The sequence below is a fragment of the Monodelphis domestica genome, chromosome 2 (assembly GCF_027887165.1).
Source record: "Monodelphis domestica isolate mMonDom1 chromosome 2, mMonDom1.pri, whole genome shotgun sequence".
In the NCBI taxonomy this organism is placed as follows: Eukaryota; Metazoa; Chordata; class Mammalia; order Didelphimorphia; family Didelphidae; genus Monodelphis; species Monodelphis domestica.
In genome coordinates this window covers 99,098,499-99,114,154 of record NC_077228.1, presented here as the reverse complement: position 1 = coordinate 99,114,154, position 15,656 = coordinate 99,098,499, and the positions used below count along the sequence as shown (strand labels likewise).

The following is a 15,656-nucleotide window of genomic DNA, read 5'->3' as shown; positions in this document are numbered from 1 at the left end:
CAAGGACTCTGTTATCAGAGTATGGATGGCCCATGGTATAAATACTATAGTGTCTAAAGTGTATACAGCCTGCTCTACCTGCCAAGCATATAACCAACACGCATTTCATGACAAAGCCTTTGGTGGGTGTCCTCTGGCTTATACACATTTTGAGCACCTACAGATAGATTTCATAACAATGCCAAAGGCTGGACATTAGATTAACTGACCAGATGGCTGAATGCATTTCCTGCAACCCGAGCCACAGCGGCTTTTGTTGCTAAGGTGCTTTTAAAAGAAATTATTCTTCTCTTTGGGCTGCCAGCTTGTATTGATTCAGATAGAAGAAGTCATTTTACTGATTCTGTCCTGAATCAGATATATTTTTTCATGGGGATAACTCCCAAATTTAATGTACCATATCATTCCTAGAGCTTAGGCCAAGTTGAAAGAATGAACAGAGAACTTAAAACTATGATTGGTAAATTATGGCCTGAAATTCTCCCTCTGGCACAATTTTATCTTAGAAGCAGGCCCAGGGGAGACCTACACATCTCAACATTTGAGATGCTTTTTGGACATCCACCTATACAGGCTAAGCCTTTCTCCCCTGCATATACATTGTTATTAGGGGGAGATACTATTATTGCTTCCTATATAATGCAGCACAAACTTCATTAACTCCATGAATCTGGAACTGAAGTACAAACTGGACCACTAGACATTTCACGTCATTAGCTGAACCCAGGAGACAAGTTGTATATTAAGAATTTCCAGTGTACTGGAGCAACACAACCTTCCTGGGAAGGGCTATTCCAAATATTGTTAATTACTCCAACATCTATCAAGATTGGGGAGAAGGACTCTTGGATTCATAGCTCACATGTAAAGATAGCATCTTTTGTTGAGACTAATTGACTGTATCCTATCGCATGCATTAGACATAATAATCCATTGAGAAGTGGATGTTGTCTTTTGAAAACATATTGAAATCCTGATTTTCCCCCTTATTTTTATTATTGCTTTTCTTTTATTTTGATTAGAATATTTGATTTTTTTCCCTTTTTTCTCATCTCTTGTACTAAAGGTACAAACAATTTATATTATTTTTCTGCACTAATAAAAGTTTATATATATATAAATGTATATATACTTGCTATGATATAAATGCATACTCAGAAGTTTTAATCTGTGGGAACCTGCCATTTATTGATAAAATGTTATGGTACTGTGATTAATGTTTATGTCTGATTCTAGGAAATGGGATAAAAACAAGAAGGGCAGACTTAACCTGAATAGTGCCCAAAAGAACACATAGGAAAGACTAGTGTGAGATTTGAGGTTGAGATGCTTGACATATGTTAAGTCAAAGGACTTCCTTGTATCTACACTCTTTGTGAAGTACTCAGACAAGTACCAACATTTGACTATAATCCTGGCTCCCCATGACAAAAAATGACAAAAAATAAGACCAGGGAATGATACTTCCCTATCAAAATAAAATTCTAGTTCTTTTTTCTTCTTATAGTATGGCAACTTCCTGTAGTCTTGGCTGCTAATGGGTAAGTGAAATATTGTTGCATTCTGTCCTACAGACTTGTGGGATACAAATTACTTTAAATTTGACCTGTACAAGTGGCCATTATGAATTTATTTTTGTTTACTCAACATTTTATATACATAGATTTTGATATTTTGATTCTGATTTTGAAGTTTTTTTCTTTCTCCCAAAAATTTAACTTTCTTCCACTTTTTTCTTCATGTTTTTTTTTCCTCTCTTTTCTTCTTTTGATAATTGACTCATACAAGACCATAACTCAACAATGCATCCTGAGCTGAATTGGATGTTTCTTAACACCCATTTCCGGGGGGAGAATGTATTTTTTTAAAAATCCAAGATTTTGAAATTTTGTTAGAAAAAAGATCTTCAAGGAAGAAGCTTGCAAACTCCTAAATCCAGAGAATGAACTGTTTCAGAAAGATGCCAGAAAACCTACACTACATCGAGAAGATCCAGAATGAACTTTGGGTGTGTGTGATTGAACTGAAGTTTGATTGAACATTTATTTGAATGTATTCTCCTATGCCAAAAGTGGACTGCACCCTAATTGGTTTTTCTCAGTGTGCAAGGAAACATTAGTTTTTCTGTCTGTCTTTCTTCTATTTCCCTCTTTTAGGTAACTATTATACTTTCCTCTTAGAAGTTGAAATTATGTATGCACCTGCAGTTAGACAATTTGGAGGTGCAGGATGATTATGTTTAGTGATCAATTGGGGAGACTAGTCTCCCAATCATCATCAGGGGGTATTTTGATCTTTAGATTACTCTAACCTACTTAGTCTAACAAAAAGAGGAATGTCAAACCCATGCTTAAGGATTAAGTATTTAGGAGGATGTACCTATGACAGATATGTGCTAGCAAATGACAAATCAAAAGCAGCTGACAGACCCCTGGACTGTCCTAAGTCAAGTTTAAGTTACCTTTGGTACAGGTGAGATGCTGGAAAGTGATCCACCATCTTGGTGTGGTGGCAGCTATTATCCAGTTTGGCGTTGAGTTTTCTCTTGATACTGTACTGGGAGAAGCTGAGTAGCTAATTCAGGTTCAGCCATCTTAGCTGAACCCTCTTGGAGTTTAGGTTGATTACTTCCCCTTTACCTTCCAACACTATCCTCTTAGAGGAAACCTCTACTCTTTCCCCTGGAACAGTCCAGGTGGGAGAAATCCTACACCTTTTCCCTCTGCCTTCTCCTTAAATCCTTTCCTCTATATTAGTTAAAATCATCATAAATTTCCAGCTGACTTGGGCATTTTTATTCTGGGATATCCCCTGGTGACCTAAATTTAATTTAGTTAGGCCACAACCCTAAAATTATCCTTCCAAAGTCTTGATGATTTTACTTCCATTACATTTCTCCTATATTTCCCTTTATCCCAAAGACATATAGTCATTATTCCACTTCATGTCCACATAATTCTTTCCTATACTATTGAAAGAGACTCTTAATTGTCCTGGATGCTTCATCTCACGTCGTCTTCAAGCCATCCTCTATACATCAGCCAAATTATCGTTTCTAATACACAGATGTGATAACATCATTTGTTCACTCAAATAATGCAAGACATCTCTATTTCTAATATAAAAATTATTGGTCAAGAATATGAAGTTTCTCAACATCTGGCTCCCATCTACCTTTCCAATTGTTTCATTTTAGTCTCCTTCCTACAATTTACATTCCAGGCAAACTGTACTAGAAGTTGATTCTGAAAGCAACATGATCCCTCTCATCTCCAGGAATTTGAATGGGCCATCTCCCATGTCTAGCATATATTTCTTCCTCATCTTTACCTCTTAAAGTGACAAGCTTTCTTCAAGTAAGTTTTTACCTTCTACATGAAATGTTTAAGTTGCTAATTTCTTCCTGCTTATTTTTAAAAATTTATATGCGAATATAATGAATGTTCATATTCATACTGTACTATTTATATGTTTTGCTTTTTTGTCAGGAAGAATTTTGTGATATCTTTTCATAGAAGCATGAAAATATATGTTGGAACAAAGGCCAAAATGAGAAAAATCTAAAAACATATTTAGACTGAATATGGTGATATTTTTAAAAGAGATAAAAAATAATACAATGTAATATTCCTAATTCTCATAGAATGTCATTTTGGAATTACCTAGATGAGGCATAAATTTAAAGTAATTATCTTTGTTTTTTTTAAGTATACCAAATCTGGATCACACAAATAATACATATGTAGAAATATTTAATAATTAAATAGTGTTTCCCCTGCTCAGTAATTTCTTTTTCTTTTCTTTTTTAAAAAATTCTCTATTGGAAATGTCCTTACACTCAATTTACAAGTCATTTTGGGGATGCAGGATGAGAGTGAGGAGGGCTTGTGGTTACAAGCTGTAGTTTCTAGAAAATAAGCTACATCTAACAATTCAGATCAGCACAATTCTTCAATTTTTAATCTTATATTATAGCTTTGGCTATAGAGAGGCTAAGTGATTAAGCAATTTTCTCAGTCATAAGTTCAATATGTTTTGGAGGTATCAACAAGTTTAGTTTCCTTGCATCAGAGATGTGATTTTCCTAATTTAGGGAACTACTAATAAGAAATTCAATGTTGATTAGATATCTGCTCTGTAATTTATAGCCTTAGAGGTTTTTCTGGGAGAATAGGATATTAAATGACTTGTTGAGGCTCACAATAATCAGTATGTTTCAGAGGCAGTTCATGCTTCAGATAATCACACTAAAACAAATAATGTAGAGACAATATTGAAAGAAAAAAATAATATTTTAGCTAAATAAATAAAGTCACATATATGTTTCCAATTGATTATTTGGTATTTCATTTGCCTTTACATCTTTCTTTTATATCTGTTTTGTTAAAACATTTTGAAAAAATGTATTAAGAGTTTAAATTTGCTAAAAGTTTAGCTTTAAATAAGTTTGTAGGCTTCAAAGAAATAGCAGGAAAAATTTAAATGTGTATATCCTCCACAATATTTTTCATAAATTAGAATAAAATGTATTTCTGGTATAACCACTATCAGAAAAGTATGGTTGGGGATGGAAAAGCATGCTATGATGCCAATAGTCCTGATGAGGGCTCCGATTAGGTCTTCCTACAGTTAACACATAGCATTTTAAATTAGTAAACTTCTTTTTGCTTGTAGGTAAATCTTCTTGGAGGAGGAAGAGGAGAGAGAGAAGTAGCCAGACAGAGAGTATAAAGGATTAGAGAGGGAGACTGATGAGGGGAGGGAGAAAGATAGAAACAGAGAGTGAGTGAATTACACACACATTCATATACACAAAGAAAGAATTAGAGAAGGTGTGAGAGAGAGAAAGAGAGAGAGAGACATGGAAAGTGAGATAGGCACAGAGACAGAGGCAGAGAGAGATTCACATGAAGTTCCTATGAAGCAGTTCCATTGTGGGGAATATGGTTATCTTATGTAGTTTTTCCTATGTATCTCTGTGCTCCACCATATTTTGTGTGCCAAAAAAAAAGTTTTTATGTGGACCTATGCTATCAAACTGAGATCTTAAATATGGAGAGGACCAAAGAATTAGGTGATGGAAGTAGACTGAGTTCCTTAAAAGCTGTATCCTTGCTTATTTTAAAGACATTCTTTATTCTTCTGAGTGTACTTTTATCAATTTACAGTTAGGGCTTGAAGAGGTTAGTCACGGCATTGTGATCTAAAACTCATACAAATAATGTATGTTTTAGGACATTATTTATTGAAGAAAATACTATATTTGATTTATATCACACCCAATCAAAAGACGTGGCTGTCTGGTGAATAATTTTAGGAAATGTTTGAACATTCTGCAAACACAGTCTAACAGGATCACTCCACAAAATGACTCCATACCTTTCAAGTCCTTTCCTCATTTCTCAGAGCTGTGTTTTCTGTAGTTTCAAAATAATTGACCAAGAAGTGCTACCTTATATTTATAGAGGGAAAAAATGAAATGATATTTTATTTAGATAATTGTTTTGACAATTTCTAGATTAAAGCATCTAACTAAATACACATTTTCAAGCATAGAGAAGACAATGGCATTAAAATATCATTTATGAAATTGTTATTTTTTCTAGATATATCATATATCATTCAAAATGATTTAATATAATTGCCACAATCTAACAGTTTATGACAAATTCAACTCAGAAATTTTTAGTCCTATTTAAAGACTACATACTGGCTAATATTTAAATGAATGGAAAAATTCAGTTGAGATTTTTTAAATTTTTTTGTTCTGATTACTATGAAGAAAGAAGGCTGATAACACATTTAACATTATTGTAATGTTCATTATTTTGATCATTAATATTGTTTTTCTGATAGAAGACTATGTGAAGAATATAGTCTAAAGGTAAGTGATTTGTCTTCATCCTGTTTGTTTTCAAATGTCTTTTGGATAGTGTGTCATTAGGGAATTAAATTGAGGAGGAAAGTTTGAGATGAGAAGGTAAAACTAGAGAGGAAAATGTGTTCTAAGAGGCAACTGAAATACTCTAGGCAAGAGGTAATCATGATGTGGATTATGCTTATGGTGTAGGAAAGTAAGCCGGGATACAAACAACAGATATTTTGGAGAAAGCATTAACTAGACATGGCAATGAATTAGATGTGTGGATTGTAGTACCAAAAAGGTAAAATGTGATGTTGGTTTTATATGCAGAGAGCAGGAGAATTTTAGTGCTATCAAGGCTCATGAAAATAGCAGAATTTGGGGTCTGGGGCAATTAAAGTTTTCCATTTTAGACATATATTGAGTTCTCAGTGAATTCTGCAAGGAAAAGTGGAAAAGTGGCCAATAGGCAATTTGATAACACAATCATCTGCATAAAAATGATATGGGAAAAAGTGAAAATTTAGAGAGAAAAAAAACAAGAGGAATCATAAAGCCTCTGTTAAGGCTAGCAGATGGAGGAAAATGAACCAATTAAGAAGATAGAGAAGGACTAGACAGGTAAAGGATGACCAGGAATACCACTGATAAGGAAATTAGAGAATTTCAAGAAAGGAATCAACTTAGTTAAATATTATGGAGAAGGTCAAAGAAATAAAGACTGAGGAAAAGCAACTGAAACTAGTGATTAAGAGGTCATCAAAATCTTTTGAAGAAGCATTTTTAATAGAGTGATAGAGCAAAAAGATATGGGGATAATATATGATGAAGGAAATGAGAGGAAGGTAGAGAATATTTGATATAATATTTCTCAGGGAAAGAAAGAATAACGATGGGGTGGAAGTTTTAGAGAATAGTAGGATAAGGGGGAGCTTCTAGGATAGGGAAAAAATGACACACAATTGGGAGCAGACACTGATATACAGTCTTGTGGTGGGTGGGTGGGGCATGGCTCAGTCTCCCTAAAAAGTCCAAATAGGTTCCTGTCACTCTTATAACACAATAATATTCCATCACTATCATACACCACAATTTTTTCAGCCACTCCTCAATTGAGGGATACCCCATCATCTTCTAGGTTTTTGCTTTGTGCTGATATTTTTAAAAGAGATAAAAACAGGTTTCATTGTAACATTATTAGATTTCATAATGCCTCATTTCTGAAAATACCCACATGAGGTACAACTATAAAGTAAGATTATCATATACTTCTGTAAGTATCCCAAATCTGAAGCATCTGAATAACATATATGTAAAAGTACTTAATAACTCAATGGTGTTTCCCTTGCTCAGAAACTACCATAGTAACAATGAAATAATCCATAAAATGAAGTACATAAAATAAATTTAGTAACATGAAAAACATTTTAATCCAGTAATTCTATAGAATTTGCTGACCTTTTGTGCTAATATCTCAATAAAAAATTATTTTTAGACAACATTCAATTTTTATAACACATGAAATCTATAGTACTATAAATGTTTTCTTCCTTTTTACTATTATTACAAATCTGAATTAATGCTTTGGTATTTTTATATCCTGAGACTTCCTCTAAAATTTTATTATTTTATGTTTATATGATAGATGCTAGGGCAACAATTTTTGCCATGGGAAAAATGAATAATTTGATATTTGGTGTTAGATCAAAACAATATGAATTCTATATTTACTTTCCTTGTTTATCTTTTTGATAATTTATTTATTTAATTAATTAACTTAAAATAAACTTGAGAGTTAGGTACTAAGTATATTGTCCACATTTCGCAGACAAGAATCCTAAAGCCAAGAGTGAATATATGAATTGTTGACTGGCACATAATAGTCAGTATCAGAGGTAGGATTAGAAACCAGATCTCAGAGGATTTAAAATTCAGAATAATTCCTCTTATGTCATGACTATTTCCTCAAATTAAAGGTACTTGATCCAATCAGATGGAAAAAGACATATCAAATGTCAACCTTAGTTGTCTTAGATGTATTATAAAAGTAAAGTGCCCAAAGCCAAACCCAACAATTTATTGTGAAACACTAGAGCTCACTTAAAATATATGTGTAATAATAGACATTCATTCCTATATATTTTCACAATAATGAGAAAGGCCTATCTCATTCTGCTTTCCTACTAAAATACTGCATTTTATAGAGGATTTTCCTATAATTTCACATTAAAGATAATTCCATGAAAGGAACTTAATTATGTAACAAAGTTTTCTATTCAGAGACTGAATTTGAATTGATGGTATTTTTGATGAAGTAAGGAATTTCTCTGTTCATGGTATATTCACTTTGTTTTTTTCCCAAAAGAAATACCAAGGGTATAGGTAACTGAATAGAAATATGTTCATCTCTAGGCAATGATCCTATCTGGACTAGCTATCAATCCAGTAATGATCGCCTGGATGTTTACTCTCTCTGCCATATAATTTACAAATCCATCCTGTAAAATATTCATGAAAAAATTCCCAGAAGAATAAAATAAAAACTTAGCAAAACAAGTTTTTTAGCAACATGTACTTAATAATTTGAGTATGTACTCTTTAAGAAACCTAGTATTTCAAAAATAAGTACTTCAAAAAATAAGTTACATTTACCTGGAAATAAATGAAATGAAACAACTAATATACCACTGAAATAAATATCATTTTAACATGTCCATATGTGCATCAGCTCACAATGAAGTGTAGAGCAAGAATGCAGTTAAAGTCTATAATTTGATTCCCCCTTTCCAGTACTTCCCTGTAAAGTACATTAATAATCTTTTCAGTTTCCTTAGAGGGAACCAAAAGCCCATTCCCAATATCCTTACCTTGTGCATCACATGTATTCAATAGTAGAAATAGAACAATCTCTACTGGAAATCTCATTTTGGGGGCCTGGAAGAAAGACACATTTAGGAACTGTTATTCTGGAGACTGAAATTTTCTCTTCTGACTTCTCCAAATAAAATCTTGAATGATAAGATTGAAAAAATACTGCCTGTATAAAGTTCACTACCTAAATGGCCAACCTACCAGATACTTGAGCAAACCTTGAAAAAAACCACCTAACAAATATGAAACCACAAACTCACAAAATCTTTTGCCAGAATTCAAATAGGATTCTCTGTATCCTCCTCCTAACTGTTAAAGTTGTGACCTCTACTTTGTGACCTCTGATTTGTAACTAAAAAACACAGGCATATTCTTAATTGGAATATTTTCAAATCCTGAGATTGGGCGAAGAATCAATTAGGAATACTTTCTCTGTATGTACTCGATCTACAATTTGCTGAAACTAAATGACTATTTAATTAAAGTCCTTTAAAAAGGAGGGCATTAAGGGGAAGAGAGGGGGAATTTTAGTCTTTCATTTACCGTACTTCAGACTGGCCAATGCTTACACAATCGGCTCAGATATCTTGTGTAAACTTTGCAAAGAATGCAATTCTGACCTATCCCATAGCCTGCTTCTTTAGCAACCCATTAACTTTATTTTCATCATTATATTTGTTTTTAAAGCAATTGATTCCCACTCAGTACTAATTAAATCAGTAAAATAATTTAAGTCATAAATTATAGAAATACCAGGGTTGCTAACTTTCTTAATGGACAAAAACCTCACACAACAGCTTCTTTATTCTTTTTCTCCATCCATTTTATCTCTTTTATTCCCCAAGGCAATGTGTCTTAAGTTGACAGTTCTATTGACAGTGTATTAGGGCCCCATTTCCCCTCATACCCTCCAAGATTTGTCTTTTTTTTTTGTCCTATTAGTCAGTGTGACAAGGTGTAAGGTGATTCTCAGAGTTGTTTTAATTTGCATTTTTGTAATTGATGGTAATTTAGAGAATTTTTTCAAATACTGGCAACTTCCTTTCCTACTCAACAATTAACTTCATTCCAAACTCCCCAGCTGTGTGAAACTAATCACTCCTACTTTGCTCTGGAGCATTGATACTTTTGTTCAAGGAGGAATTGTTGAATTGTTTTCAATCTTGCCTAACTCTTTGTAGCTCCATTTGGGGTCTTCTTGAAGGTATTGGAGTGGTTTGCCAATTCTTTCTCCACCTCATAGTATAGATGAAGCAACTGAGGCAAACAGGTTTAAGTGATATAACCTGAAATAAAATAACTTCCAAATTAACAATACGGGTCTTTAATTGAAGGAAAAGGATTATAATTCAGGACCAACAGAGCACCAAAGTATAGAAATACAGATATGGGGGAGAAGATTCAAGATTCAAATACACTTCAACAAGGGCAAGTCTTAGAGGGCAGCACCCAGGAGGGGTATGTTGTTTTATAAAATAGCCAAAAGCTTGATGGGTGCTGACATCTGGCCAGAAGAAGGGATCACCAAGAGGAAATGTCTAAAGAAACAGCAGGACCAGTTTTTGACTCGTGAGGACCATCTCAGCCAGTTTAATTTGTCTCTCTGGAGTCAGGGCTATGTCAGCTCATAGCTGGCTGCATTCATTATTCCCCCTTTTAGGTCAAGTGAAATTCTATCAATAACCAAGGGAAGTATCAAGGACTTCAATGAGCTGCTAGACAATGTTGGTGCCCTTAGTCTCAAGTTTTGTTGAACAAACAAGGCAACATTTGAAAAGGAAAAACAGGAAAATGGTAAGAGTTGGTGTCCAGAATTTCTGGAATATTGTTCTAGGGTGGGAGACCATGTCACAGGAAAGAAGAAAGCCATAAATACACCAATATTTGAGGGATTATACTCAATACCATTATGGAAAGTCAGATTTTCCCACCAAGGAGTCATAGGTAGGGAGTGAACTGCCCCCAATATCTACTTAATAGGTCTATTTTATCTGGACACATAAATGGCATTTGTAGCTATCTATTCTTCTGGACAAAAACATTTCTCTGGGACATTCTAGAAGTCCTTAGGGAAATTCAGAAAGGCTTCCTTACTAATAGTTTTGTTTCTCTTGATTCATATTTGTATGGAGTGGAAACTGGGGGAATCCTGAAAATTCCAAGGTTCACCCTCTTTCACCACTCGAGAAAACTCAGAAGTTGTTTCAAAATGAAACACTATATTGAAAGAGAGAGAGAGAGACAGAGACAGAGACAGAGACAGAGACAGAGACAGAGACAGAGACAGAGACAGAGACAGAGACAGAGACAGAGACAGAAAGAAAGAGACAAAGAGAGAAAGTGAGGTCAAAATTACAAGCTCCAAAAGGAAAAAAAAAACAAAGAAACCCCCATCTTACAGAGAAACCCCTTATATATGGTAATATACAACCACCAGGCTAAATGCCATCATACTGACACATTCACCTTGGTCATGGTCCAGCCTTCCAGAAGGGTTAGTAAACTATGCATTAACCTTTCTAGCAAAATGGTCAAGAGTCAGAATCAGGTTCTAATCTGCAATCAAACTTAGATACTCTTTATGATACATTTTGGGTGCAGGAACTTCTAGCCCACCTCTTCTTTTGGGCAGGCACCCCTTTGAATGAAAATTGCACATGCTGGGTCAGTAAGAGGTGAGTCTTCGGGTGGTTAAGAGTACAAAATTAAAGCAACCAAGGTTTAAACTGGGGAAGGGAGTTATAGAACAGGGAAGAGGCTATTAGCCTAGCCTCAGTTTGAATAAACTTATTACTATAGCACCAGACCATAACTCTAAACATTTTGAAAGTACAAAGTCAAAAGATATCCCCAAATCTCAAAAATACCTTAGTTATCTCTGTCCCACTCAGACCAAAGATAATTTAAATGCCTGACTGGCGTGGAACAATCTTTTTTTTTTTATGATTTTAAACATTATTTAATTTGGTTATTTTCAAACATTATTCATTAGAAACAAAGATCACATTTTTTTCCTCCCCCTCTTCCCCCACACCTCCCATTGGAGATGCATGATTCCTCTGGGTATCACATGTCCTCAACCCAAGCCCATTTCCATGCTATTAATTTCTGTAGTAGCGTGTTCATTCAGAGTCTCTCCTCCATCATATGCCCTCCACCCCTGTAGTCAAGCTGTTGTCCTTCCTCAGTATTTTTACTCCCACCATTTGTCCTCAGCTTGTGGGTAATGTTTTTTTTCTCCTTGATCCCTGCAGGTTGTTCAGGGACATTGCATTGAGACTAATGGAGAAGTCCATTACTTTTGATTGTACCACAGTGTATCAGTCTCTGTGTACAATGTTTTCCTGGTTCTGCTCCTTTCGCTATGCATCACTTCCTGGAGGTTGTTCCAGTCTCCATGGAATTCCTCCACTTTATTATTCCTTTTAGCAAAATAGTATTCCATCACCAACATATACCACAATTTGTTCAGCCATTTCCCACTTGAAGGACATCCCCTCATTTTCCAATTTTTGGCCACCACAAAGAGCGCTGCTATGAATATTCTTTTACAAGTCTTTTTCCTTATTATTTCTTTGGGGTACAAACCCAACAGTGCTATGGTTGGATCAAAGGGCAGACAGTCTTTTATCGCCCTTTGGGCATAGTTCCAAATTGCCCTCCAGAATGGTTGGATCAATTCACAACTCCACCAGCAATGAAATAGTGTCCCTACTTTGCTGCATCCCCTCCAGCATTCATTACTTTCCATAGCTGTCATTTTAGCCAATCTGCTATGTGTGAGGTGATACCTCAGAGTTGTTTTGATTTGCATCTCTCTAATTATAAGAAATGTAGAACACTTTTTCATGTGCTTATTAATAGTTTTTATTTCTTTGACTGAAAACTGCCAATTCATGTCCCTTACCCATTCATCAATTGGAGAATGGCTTGATTTTTTCTACAATTGCTTTAGCTCTTTATAAATATGAGTAATTAGACCTCTGTCAGAGGTTTTTGTTATGAAGATTGTTTCCCAATTTGTTGCTTCCCTTCTAATTTTGGTTACATTGGTTTTGTTTGAACAAAAATGTTTTAATTTTATGTAGTCAAAATTATTTATTTTACATTTTGTGACTCTTTCTAAGTTTTGCTTGGTTTTAAAATCTTTTCCTTCCCCAAGGTCTGACATGTATACTATTCTGTGTTCACCCAATTTACTTATAGTTTCCTTCTTTATGTTCAGGTCATTCACCCATTCTGAGTTTATCTTGGGGTAGGGTGTGAGGTGTTGATCCAAACCTAATCTCTCCCACACTGTCTTCCAGTTTTCCCAGCAGGTTTTGTCAAATAGTGGATTTTTGTCCCAAAAGCTGGGGTCTTGTCCTGCAAGGGATCCTGTCACAGAGAGACCAGCTTTACTAACTCTTCCTGGAGCCCTAGGCATGTACATTTTTGAGATATTAATATTGCTAACATATTTGAAAATAACCCGCTACTTTCTCATGCCATACAATATTGCTTAGATGTTCTTCTTTAAATTTTTCTTTTACAAAATAGTTCTTGATACATTTTAGGACAATACTTTCACCAATAATTCATTTGAACCAGCTCATAACTTGTGTTTCTAATAACAGAACATTCAAAGGAACATCAAATTAGGTACCCACAGCTGACTAAACTTGGGGTTGCTATATCCCAAATAGGGGTCCCCTAATTTCACATTGACAAACCCCCTCATGGTCAAGGCTTAACATTGCTTAGCATACAAAAGGACAAAGGGTGTTGCCCAAGAGAGTTTGGACCTATTACTAAAGACAGAAATCATTGGAGCATATGTACAGACAACTGGTATTTGGCAGCATTTCCCAAATGCCAGGAGCATTGACATTTGGGCCAGAAATGCAGGCAGTGTACCTTTGGTAAGCTCTTAATAAACAAAATATTACCCCATTTCCCCAAAGTCTGTCAGTCTCTCAAATCTGGTGGGACCTGATTTAAGGCTTTGATGTCCCCTCCTTGGCAGACTTTTGTGTAGATAGCTTCATTGCTGCAAGAGAAAATAGGAGAAATCCATAAACCCATTCTCCAATATGACCTGACTGACTGCCAACATACTTATTCATCTCTAGGATTACTATATGCTGGTAATTTTTGTCTGTTGAAATGTTATCTATCCTTAAGCATACTTGACATTGGCACTGAGAGCAGTTATTAGAAGCAGTCTTATTATCTAGTTTATAACCATTTATTATTTTTAGTAAAAATATTTATGCCCATTACAAAGGTACATCAGCTATATGATTGATCAGAAAAACATTTCCTTACTTTAACAAGGTAATCTTATAGAGAAAACCACATTAAAAATAGATGCAAACTAAATCATAGAAATAAAAAAAGCAAAAATAAATTCCCCAACACAGTTTTATAGAGACTTGTGAAACTCACAATGGCCTTTCTCGTGGTTTGTGGCAAAAATAAAAATATTAGCTAATAAAAACATCAGCTAATACTAAGTAAAATTCTAATTAATGTCCTATAAAGTCCAAAATAAATATTAAGAATGCTTGCATTACAGTTTCAGCTTCAAAATCATTTTTAGAAATTAAACTCAAAGTCTCAAAATTAAAATTAAATATAAAAATTCTCAAAATTAAAATACTTCTAACTTCCCATGAATTCAAACATTCTTACACTCTCACACCCCATCTCTTATGGAGATTTGAGATGGGGGATTTAAAAAGTCTTTTTTCATTCACTTTTAATTATTTACTTCACAATTATAACTATGCTGAAATGGCTTCCATTTTTTACTATTAACTATTACTTAAATTTCTTTAATCCTTGTATACTTCCAGGAAACATTAGCAATGAAATATGAAAGAAATATTGTTTTCACTGAATCACAACCAAAACAGAAAGTCTGTAGATAAAAATTATTATGGAATTAATTCTCTTGTTGTGGCAGTATCAGGGGATACCCTAAGTTAATCAAGTCCTCACCTTCCTAAATTAATATTGGGCATAATTTTCAAATTCCTGAGTATCTATTAATTGCCAATAAGGGCTACATTTACCACTGAATTTAGGCTTAGTCTACTGGTGATTTCATTAGTATTCCTAGTGTAGTAAGCAAAGGAAGATTACAAAATGATTCTGCAAAATGAACTTCATGTTATTCTTAAATTATCTCACCATAACACTGGGCACAAAAAGGCTCCCTTCTTATCTTCTTGTTTCCTGCCTAGAAGCTCCAAAATATGTATACTTTACTGGTACTGAGAAGCAATTTGGTGTTCTATCGGAACCTTGTATACCAAAGATGTTGCTTAAAATTTACTATTTTTAATGTATTGATTCACCCCTTTATTACACTATCTCCTGATAGATTCTTCTGACCTGAATTTTCCAACAAATAACTCCATCTAAAGCCTTAGGGAAAAGGGATCTCTTTATCTACTAACTTATTTAAAATGGCTAAAAAATATCTACCCATCTGCCTCTTTAATTCTATATTTCTCAGAATGTTCTTATTTAAGGCTTCCTACATTATATGATTACAGAAATCTTGCCATAACAGGAGACAAGTGGGAAGTGAACTAAAATGAGGGAGAACTGTTCCATTAATTTTGAATATTAATGCTATGTATCATATTGGTCATGTAGCTCAGCTACATACAAAACCTCCCAGATATAACACAGAAGTTTCTTCCTAGGAAACCCAGCTCAGCAACCTCTTAGCCCTACCATGATCTGTATGAAGATTAAATTAACTCTCCCCTGCCTGTAAAGATGAAATTAACTCTCCCCTGCCCATTTTTAGATTTAATCGCCAGACGCGTGTAAAGATTAAAATTGATATCCAGTACTCCAAGTATTATATTTAATAATATTTATTAAATATTTATCTTGAAGTATAAGGAAGTAAGGCTAGCAAAAACCA

At 34.4% G+C, this 15,656-nt stretch overlaps 1 protein-coding gene across 8 annotated transcripts in view; it reads right to left on the bottom strand.

Annotated features, from left to right (window-relative positions):
* Nucleotides 1-9,254, bottom strand: part of LOC100026505 (complement factor H) — a 179,790-nt gene extending 170,536 nt beyond the window's left edge. The window contains exons 1-2 of one of the 8 annotated variants that reach the window (XM_056815683.1): nt 8,995-9,254; nt 8,731-8,797 (exon numbers count right to left, since the gene is read on the bottom strand). In XM_056815683.1, the coding sequence (XP_056671661.1) occupies nt 8,731-8,788 (58 nt within the window). In that variant the 5' untranslated portion in view covers nt 8,789-8,797; nt 8,995-9,254. The other 7 variants (XM_007481000.3, XM_007480999.3, XM_056815680.1 and 4 more) reach the window with 7 other exon arrangements.
* Nucleotides 9,255-15,656: the final 6,402 nt, after the last annotated feature.